This window comes from Geospiza fortis, unplaced genomic scaffold (genome assembly GCF_000277835.1).
Source record: "Geospiza fortis unplaced genomic scaffold, GeoFor_1.0 scaffold147, whole genome shotgun sequence".
NCBI classification, from domain to species: domain Eukaryota; kingdom Metazoa; phylum Chordata; class Aves; order Passeriformes; family Thraupidae; genus Geospiza; species Geospiza fortis.
The window spans coordinates 673,993-684,014 of record NW_005054372.1 but is presented as its reverse complement, the minus strand read 5'-3'; the positions used below and the strand labels follow the sequence as shown (position 1 = coordinate 684,014).

At 37.8% G+C, this 10,022-nt stretch overlaps 1 protein-coding gene across 1 annotated transcript in view; it reads right to left on the bottom strand.

The window, feature by feature from the left end:
- CFAP99 (cilia and flagella associated protein 99) overlaps positions 1-9,684 on the bottom strand; it is a 50,554-nt gene extending 40,870 nt beyond the window's left edge. Inside the window, exon 1 of the mRNA XM_005424745.2 lies at positions 9,565-9,684. Within this exon, the coding sequence (XP_005424802.2) occupies positions 9,565-9,684 (120 nt within the window). The remainder of the gene's footprint in view (positions 1-9,564) is intronic.
- Between the last annotated feature and the right edge of the window lie 338 nt (positions 9,685-10,022).

The window sequence follows — 10,022 nt, the reverse complement described above, 5'->3', positions numbered from 1 at the left end:
ATTAGGAAAGAGACTGAAAAAAATCTTAAAATATGAAAAAAAAGAAAAAAAAAAGAAGGAAAGTATGGACTCCATCTTGCTAAGTACTGCGGATTCTTGTAAGGCACACAATTCATTCCAAGTACACCTTTTATGGATGAAGATTTAGGTAACAAAGAAAACTCATAAATCTAAGCCCCTATTAAATGATGAAATACATAGATATACATACATATATATATAATATTTGATATGAGATGTCTAAGAATATTTGATATGAGTCTCGGAAGAAATTTACTAAAAAAGGCAAAAGCAAACCTGAATAACTAAATGGCAGAGTCAGAGAGGATGTAGTTCCAATGAAAGCAGGATTGTGACATTTTGAATCTAAAACAATTGCTCCCTTGAGCAAATGATGTTATTTATGAAGAAACTGCAGAAAATAGTATCTCTGTTAGTAAACAGAAAGTCCATCATAAAACTGGTCAAGCCTGTAAGAAACAAGCCCAACAGAAATTCTCTCAACTATCTCTGCTAGAAAGTTAAATTTCAGTTGTTTTCAAGATCTTTATTAGATCAGAATTTCTGCATTCATGTTCTAGGTAATTTGATATGAAGTGCTATGGCAAACCTGTGCTTTTCAAATGCACTTTGCAGAGGTGGCCAAAAGCAGACAAACAGGGAACAACAGGACACCACTTGTGCCCCAATCATCTCCTATGCAGTGGAGACTACAGCATAAAAATGCAATTGCCTGTCTACATTTACTCCACTTTGCTGCTCTGAGTTAACAACTCAGTCAGAAGTATTAGGATGAACACAGAAGTTCTTACTCTTTCTTACACCTTGAGCAAGAATAACCACTACAAGGCCTTGAGACAAGCAACAGGGTGACAGAAAGAGCAGCTTGGGGACAGCTGTGCCCCCCAACATCAGCACTGACTGGCAGTCCTGGGGACCACAGGACAAAATGTCTTGGCATGAAACATAATCAGCTGAATCTGCTTTCAGACACAGAAGGTACCAAGTGTTCTGTTTCTACCTGTAAAAATTGAGATTAGTTGAGCAGCCTGCAGCTGTATCACCTAAGGAAGTGATCTCATCACTACTCAACTAAACAAGACTGGGCAGGAGGAGGACTTGGACAGGAAATCCCAAAGGTGAGCCAGGTGTTGGTTAAGCCCTGCAGATAATCTGGTGAATCAAACCCGAGCCAGCGCTTTAAACCAGTTAGGATACTCTCTCAATAAAAAGTGCATTGTGTCCTTTACAAATTTCATCAAGGGTATTTACAGTTTATCTGTATATCTGAAATAATAATGGCTTTGGGAAAATAACATGTTGGGTAGGTGTAATTTCTAGCACTAATTTCTAAATGAATTCTTTCTGTGGGGCTTTGTGCTGAGCTTTATGTCAGTGGGATGTATTTCAGAGAAGGTCAAGTGATCCTGAAATGGTACAGTATGACAGATTGTATATTTATAGCACCTTCTGTATGAGGTTTTCAAAACACTTCACTGGCATTAATTGTATTTAATGAGATTGCTTTTGGCTTATATAATTTTGTACATGCAGGAACTATGGCATGGAGCAGGTAAGAGATTAGATTTGCTCCAAGCAACACACCAAGTCATTGGTGCCAACAAAAATTAATAAACACTAATTTGTGAGCATTTATTCTGTCCATCAAAGCAACTTTTTACCTTTTTAAGTACACTTTAATCACACATTTTTCTGAAACAGTTAGCAGTTAGCAAAGTTTGCAGGTATGTCTGAGCCCTTCAGCGTAAGGAAGGCCAGACAATTTACAGGTGAAAGTAACACATGCAGTGATCATCTTCTGTTCATTGAATATTAAAAATGTCAGAAGACAAAACAGATCTTGAACAGATACAAATATCTGACAGTATTCTCTCTATGGCATTGAATTCCAGCTTTTTCTAATTACTAAGTGTTTAAGTTGTTAAAAAACCCCAATTCTGTCTGAATTTATCCTGAATGGTACTTTTTCTAATTACTAAGTGTTTAAGTTAAAAAACCCCGATTCTGTCTGAATTTATCCTGAATGGTGCTGGGAAGAAAATGTGATTCTTGTCTAATTATGTGCTGATTAGTTTTACTTTCCCCTTTTGGGAAGACCCTAATACCTGTAGCCTGCTTCCATGGATGTGTTTTTCCTGCTCTCTGGCACACAGCTGTAGCTGGGAATCAGTCAGGTTTCCTCAAGGAGAGAAGAGACTGGGTAAGAAGGGCTTTGAACATAAACAATTTCCAGCATGGGTTACTACAAGAAATAGCATGAATTAAATGGAGAAATATCTGCAAAAGGGAAGCTTTTCCACCATGGGTGTATCATAATAAGGCTGGTTACAGTGGGACGTGTGTGAAGGGGCCAGAGAAATCAGAAAAGGAGAGAAAGAAAAGCTCTTCTCTCTGGAGTGAAAAAAGGAAAAAAATATCACCCATGCTCTGTTTGAGACTTCTCAGGCTAAGGACATAATTTAGGTGAAACAAATATTTTAGAAAGAAGATAATATTTGATGAAAAGATAAAAAAGCTTTCACCTCCTGAGAGAACTGTGCAATAGTATGTAGTGAACTTGTCTTCTAGGAAGAACATGCACATTTTGCAGATACAGCCTGATTATTTTAGAGTGCTTCATTTATCAGTGCTAGTCCTCTCCAAGGGTCTAATCAAAATGCTGTAAAAATGAAAGAAAATATTCCTACTGATGTCACCAGGGTGTGAATCAGTCACCAGAACCCAGTCTTCTTTCTCTCTGAAGTCAGGGGGAAAAACCCCTGGGATCTTTGGATTTAAGTAGGAAAATATCCTGCTTCTACTATTCACCATCTATGTTGCAGTCACAAGCTAGTATTTTCATCTAGAGCAGACAGTGCTGACCAATGCTTTATTAAGAGGTACGGGGAACATTATTTTCCCTTTTACTTAATATCAGATCCCAGAACACTGCAGAAAACTCAAATTCCATCATTTCCTTACAAAGATCCTAGTCTAAATTTATGTCAGTAACTAAAAATACAAATTAGACTTCTATAATTTAGTAGGATTTTTTATTGCACCAAATCTATAATTCTTGCATTACATTGTCTTCATATTTAAATCTATGACTTTTGACATTTAAGGATTTTACTCCCAATTGAGTAAAATCAGTTAAGTGGGCATGTATGAGACACAGCTGAACCAGCACTATGGAGAGTTGTGCCAAATCACACCATGTTCTTGTGAAATGGGAAGCTCATAAACATATCTTGCTATCAGCATGAGGGATAAAGGAGCAGAACAGTGAATTTGGGGTGGCAGTTCTGGTTTTACAGAAATAAGCTCTTCTGTAGCTGGGATGTATGGAGGAAGGTCAATATGATGGGTCTGATCCTGCAGCTCTGATTGAAGCAGATAATCCAACTGGAAATGAAGGGAGTTAAGTGCATAGAGAGAGGCACAGACATTGCCTGGTAACTCCTGTGTTAAAATCTGTCTCCAGTTATCATGGCCAAAGCTTGATTCTGACAGTCACAAGGAAGAATAATACCTGGGATGCTTCAGTTAGGTAGAAAATTTAATCTTTTCAAAATGAACAGATGCAGTCCAGTCCTATAAAAGGTCTGATGGAATGATATCCTTGTGTACAACATGCACTGGATGAAAGATCCCCTTTGGACATGGATCATTTTTGATAGATTTAAGTGAAGAATGCTTAATAAAAGGAAGGGGGTTTAGTACACAGGAATGAAAATGTTATCTGGACAGCATCAGTCTGATAAAAGGAGCATTAAAAATCATTTAGGAAGATAAACAAGGAGAAGTAATCTGGCCATTCAAATGAAGAACAACAGGAACAGATGTAAATTTGAATGTGAATATATAATAATTTAAAGATGTGAGACAGACTTAGGAATTTTTTAAAGTTAATGTCTTATTCAGGATAATTCAAATTGAATTCTGTTTTAATAGCAACAAGGTCAAATATTGAAGTAAAAGCATTTAACTGGACTTATTTGTTTTTAGGAGGTTTGAGGGAATGATTCTTTGTGATTGAAGCTGAGAGTTTGTTTTTTGCAACTAGGAGTCATCCATCATATTGCTAATGAATCTGTGGTTTTATTGAAAATATTTGCAATGAAAAACAAGTCCAATATTATGTAAGAAACATTGTAAACTACAGTACAATAAACATGAAGACTGTAAATAACCAAATTACAACTCAAAGCTCCAGGAAGAACATAAAGTCTGATCACTCACTGAGAACAATAAACAGAAATTTCTTTTATGGTGTAAAGTTTACATGTAGCAGAAATAAAATATATGGAGTTTAACACCTCTAGACTGATTTTGATCATAACCTTCTAGTTAGAGGAAATTGTGTTATTAATCTCCCATTATTCAATAATTTAAAATCCTTCCATATTTTATCTCTTTTTCTCTAAAACAAAAGGATGATAATCAGTGAGTTTTCCTAACTCCATTTTTATACAGAAGTCTGAAATGGAGTTGGAAGATAGGAACTGAGATTTGGATGTGTCTTTCTTGCTTCCTGAGTGGCCTTGTAGAGATTGTGTTCTCTCCTGACACCTTGGTTTTAAACACTGACAGCTCCCTGGCACTCAGCAATTTGTTTTTGCATTTCCATCACACCAGAAGAACATTCTATCTTTATACATGCAGTGGTTCAGACAGACCTGAACTTCTGTCCCAGTAATAGTTTACCTTTCTTTAACCTCACTTTCTTTTTTTTGGCACTAATTTTCTGATTTCCTATTTGTATATTGAAACACTGAGTGGCTGCAAAGTGCAATGAGTGAAAAATGTATCCCAGTGGTTATTTGATGTGGTATCTTCTTGATCTACCTCAATTACAAAAATGCAGGGCAAGATGGGTGCTTCTTTCAAGCAGCACACAGGGATTAGGTGTGCAGCCATGGCTGCTGTAAATGGGCTGTGTAAATCCCACATACAGCCAGGAAAAAATCTCTGGAGAGCAGAATCTAATGCCACCATTTCCTACAAATAAACTGCTTTTCTCATGAACACCAAGGTATGTACAGGGTAATGCTGCTAACTTTGGAAGTATATTCAGAAGCAGAGTGTACAGCCAAATGTTTTCCAAAGGGATTTTTGTCTCAAAGCTTGAAACAAGATTTCCTACACTGAGAGAATATGCTAAGATGGAACAGACATTTGAATAAAATTATAAAGATGCATTAAGAAGTTAAAATAATAATAATATTCAAGAGGTTGGTTCTGCTTCTGCTGAAGTTAAGGGGTAACCTCCCATGTTATTTGAGAGGAACAAGTTGAGAGCAGCTCACATGACCTCATAGAAGTAACTGATTTTTGGCAGGAAGTTGTCATTTTTCCAAGTTTTTATCTAACTATTTGGAAATATTGAGTAGTTTCAAACCAAATGCAGGGAAACAGTTGGGGATGTATTTTCAAAATGGCACACAGGGGTCAGCAGTGCCTTACAAACTCTGGCCTTTGGGTTTTCTTACGAAAAATCCATGCACAAGTGAAAAACAGCCGTTTGCATTTGTTTTGTGTGAATTTAAGCAGTGAACTCCCCTGAAGATTCTGTGTGTCCATGGCCAGTCCAGGGCAAGCAGAGCTTTCATTACAACACAGGACAAGCCATGCTGGCTCAGTGTGGGAGCTCAAACTGGGAGAAGAGATCCTGTCTCACCTATCTTCTGTGGCTTCTGCCTCTTGTGGGCTTCAGTTTGAAAAGAGAGAGAGAGAGATTTCTCATTTGACTGAGGTACAGTAGAGATTGGAACTGCATGTGCAAGAACTTTGAGGTGAGAGAACAATACCAAAGAGGTGAGCAGGACTTGCTGCACAGGGACAATAGCACTGGGACCACTTGAAGAGATGGAACTGGGACAGGTTAAATAAGGACACCTGGGCGAGTAAACTTGAGGGCAAGAGAAAGGACAGATATAGAAAAAGGATGAAGCATAGAACAGAACTCAGTTTATCCTTCTCTGCCATCCACTCAATATTTGGCTAGCAGAGTATTCCAAACCTCTACAATACAGCCATTGTGCACTGTCAAAATATAAACATTTCTACATAGTTTTTACGAAAGACCAAAATATGCTATTTCACATAATCATGTATTTTGACTTTTAATTATTTACATAACCTCATGTGCATCTAGAAATAAAAAATAATATTTTGCTGAAGATTGACTGTGCTCTGAACTGTTGTCACCTTTGCAGCAGCAGAGTGAAACCAAAAGAAACCTGTTGGATTTTGATCAGAATATTCAACAATGACTGACTGTATACTTAGTAAAGATACAATATGGAAATCTATTAACTCCTTCTTACTATCATCTGCAAATCAAGTATATTTTCAACCAGATGGCTTCAACCCAATTTATTTCTTGCCTCTTTCTTTTTCTTATACATTCATATTGTAAAGTCCTTCACTTTAAAATATAATTGTTTGCCCACTTTCACTTTTTCTGTGCCTCGGTTCACCAGCTATTTTTATGGCTTTAATTTGCAAGGATTCCCACAAGAACGGTCTCCTGCAGTTGGTAAATGGTTGACAGGGATATTTGGATCAAGACAGATTGTGCCTTCCAGACTCCCTCCTGTAGCACTGCATCCAACTTCTTTCATAACATATTCCCATTTATCATGTACACAAATAAGAGCCCTAAACTTCAGCCTAGGATGCTGACCCTTCTCTGGGACATTTCCTTCTCATTGTTGTCAGTTTCATTTCAACAGTACAAAGACAAAGCTTCAGCACTCTCATGCTTCTTCTTTCCTCAGTTATTGGTTCTATTGCCACCCTGCCTGTCAGTTAAAGCCATAACTCCAGAGGTCATTTTACATGCAGATTACTCCCCAGGGTATCATCACCAGTTCATGTGCACATCTTCTTCACTCTTTTTGAACAGCATATGTCAAATAGTATTTTCCTATCACTTCCTAGCTAAAAATCTAAGGTAGTATCTCAGAATTTTCTGCTTTATTGAAATAAGTGTCTCTGTTGTGGGTTTAACCAATCCCATCTCAGTAAACCAACCATCTGGAATGCTACTGTTAAGTTCATCCTGCCAGTCCATTGATCTGACCCACTTACTCCACCTACCATCTCACAGTTGATTCTAGCACATTAAACTAAAGCTGCCTGTCAAGATGCTTCACAACTCAGTTCCATTCTGCATTTCATTTCTTACTCTTTACTGATGTCTTCCCCATTTCTGAGCAGCCAAGGATGCCCATCTCTTCATTTCCTTTATTAGATTTCCAAAGGAGTAATTTTGTTTCATTTCAATCAGTTCCTACACATATTGCTCTTAAAATCTACTTTATTCTGACAGAGGTTTTGCTCTGCAAAATGTCCTTGGCTCCTGGCAGTTCAGGTGACAATGTGTGGCTGTCAGAGGTTCTTATTTTGAGGATCTGGCACTTGACAAGACTGGCATCACAGTGGCTCCTGCAGTCCCTGCCAATGGGGCACTGAACTCCCTTGACCATGCTCTGGAATGACTTGGATGTACTGTGTTTTTATTTTGAGAGAAATAATCTAGCCCAAAATTGTTGCTTTCATCAGGAACATCCCCAGACAGGTGAACAATAGGCTAAGGAGGACATTTCATGGAGGTCATCAAGTTATCAAAGAACTAAACAAGACACCTCAGATATCACATTAGAAGATATAAAGACTCTAAACCATCCAAATACAATAAAGATATACACCATGAATGAAACCTACAGTGTTAATATCTGAATGCACTCTAAGGGAATGGAAAACTATTAAAAGAGTTTAAAAGAACAGAAGACTTGTAGAGAAATCAACTGTGATATACTGCACACCTAAATCAGCAAATAAATAATTATGGAGCTGTGTCTTTTAATTACTTAGATTTCATCTCTTGGAATCTGACTCTTCGGATTTTTTTTTTGGTCAGACAACCTGAGCTTTGCTATTTGTTATGCTGCTGGATGAGACAAACAAATATAAATCTAGTCTGTGGTTTAGAGCCAGGCTGTTAATCAGGATACAAACTGAAGGAAGTTTCTGCACGGGTTAGTTAATATTGGCTAATTGGTAAATTACCAAGCCTGGAAATCACGTGTACAAAAATGCTACAGTATTTTCAGGATCATATTCCTCTTATGAAACAGAAAAGAAAGAAGTGAGTTTTTCATGATGAATTTGAATCACCTCTTTGCTACTGAAACAAAGCTGAATTTTATATAAACACAGATCTTACTTTTTACTTTCTTTGATAAATCCTGTGTAGTAGGTGACCAAAAACTAGCCCAGAGAAAGATTTTGGCCTTACCTTTGGCCTCAGCTATCCTCCTTGTCCTTCCCCTTCTGAGAAGGTTTATTATGAAAATTTAGATTCATATTTCTCTAATGGAGTTACTGGAGTTTTGTCTTTCTACCACTTTTCCTGGGCTGAGAAGAACAATGATCTGAAGACTCATTTTTATAAGCATTTATTTTGGCAGCAGTGGTAACTGGATTTACCTGCTCTCTGCCCAGTGAAAAATGATTATTTTGAAACTGGATCAGTTCCCCGATGTAATTCAGAGTATGAATCACAAAGAGTTATGCCAGGACTACAAGGCAGGAGGGCAGGAAGGAAGGGGCCTGAGTGGCAACTGCTGGAGAAGGCAAGCACCCAAGGAATGGGTGTGAAGCCACTGCTCAGCCCCAGCTTCCTTATCACACCTCCATGGTTTTATATTCTTTTAGTCATTGTATTTATGCAAAATCAATGCAAAACATTGTCTGACTGGCACAGCAGTGGTTTCTACCTTATTGTCAGAAGGGGAAATGAGCACTGGAGCCACATGGCAGTGTGGAATCAGGACCCCAACAACGCCATTTGATAACAATGGCACACACAGACAATAGCAGTCTAAACAACATTGCTGGCTTCCCTTAGAGGTTTGCTAAAGCTGATTGACTCCACCAGCTGCCTCAGCACAAGTCAGGGTGACACTGAGGACAGAGAGGTGACACACTATGGTCAGGAAGGGATGGGAACTGCTTCAGCCAGAACAGACACAAATGGGAAAATCATGCTCTGGTTACTTGCAGTATTAAATTAGAATCTGCTGGCTGATTTATTGTCACTGTTCTATCCCACTGTTCTGGTGGTCACTTATGTCCTCAAAGCAAGAATACCTGACCCTGTGACTCAGCTTCTGAACTGCATTTGTCCATACAAATGGGTGGTGCTGTCAGAAACTTCTACTTGGGAGGAAGAAAAGAACAAGAATCTTCAAAACAGCTTAGTCAGAAGTGGAACAGAAATTTTCCCTATGACTATCTCATCAATTTTAGAAGGTTGTTGCTTTTTTTTCCACTTTTCTTGTTGATACCCAAGCAGTTTTTCAACCCCTCTGATCTTTATTGCCTTGTTTTCTGGTGATAACCATAAGAAATTTGGACTTTACTCACTAACAAAAAATGTCACTGTAGGGGAAATCAATAAAAGTTACAACAACATGTTAGAAAACAGATACCTTTGCATTTAAAATCACACAGTAACAAAGTAAACTGTGTAAGATCAACCAAAACTTAATATACCTGCAACATCATAGCTGTTTCATTCAGGAAATCCTCCAAGCTCTGATTTTCAGGGTTAAACTTGTTAAGCTGTTGCACTATTAGTGCAATAAGTTCTCTATGGCTGACCATCTTCACCATGGAGAATCCTATAAATACAGAAAATCATTATTTTTTCGTGCCTCCTTCAGTTGTGGCATAATGCATGGTGGTGATAGGCTCATACAGAAGTTACACTGCAGTAATGGAGAAGAGAACATTTAGGTCAAGATTTCAAAACCACAGTTACTCAGAACAGCTGACAGAAGAAATGAAAATACAGTACAAACATTGAGAAAATAGAAGACAAAATTACATATTGCAAAAATCTCAAAATATGTTAAGGATAAATGTTACAGCACCAGGTTATTTGACAAAATAGAATTAAAGATAATATAGAAAAAAGCATGGATTTTTGCCTGTGTGCATACAGGTCCTAC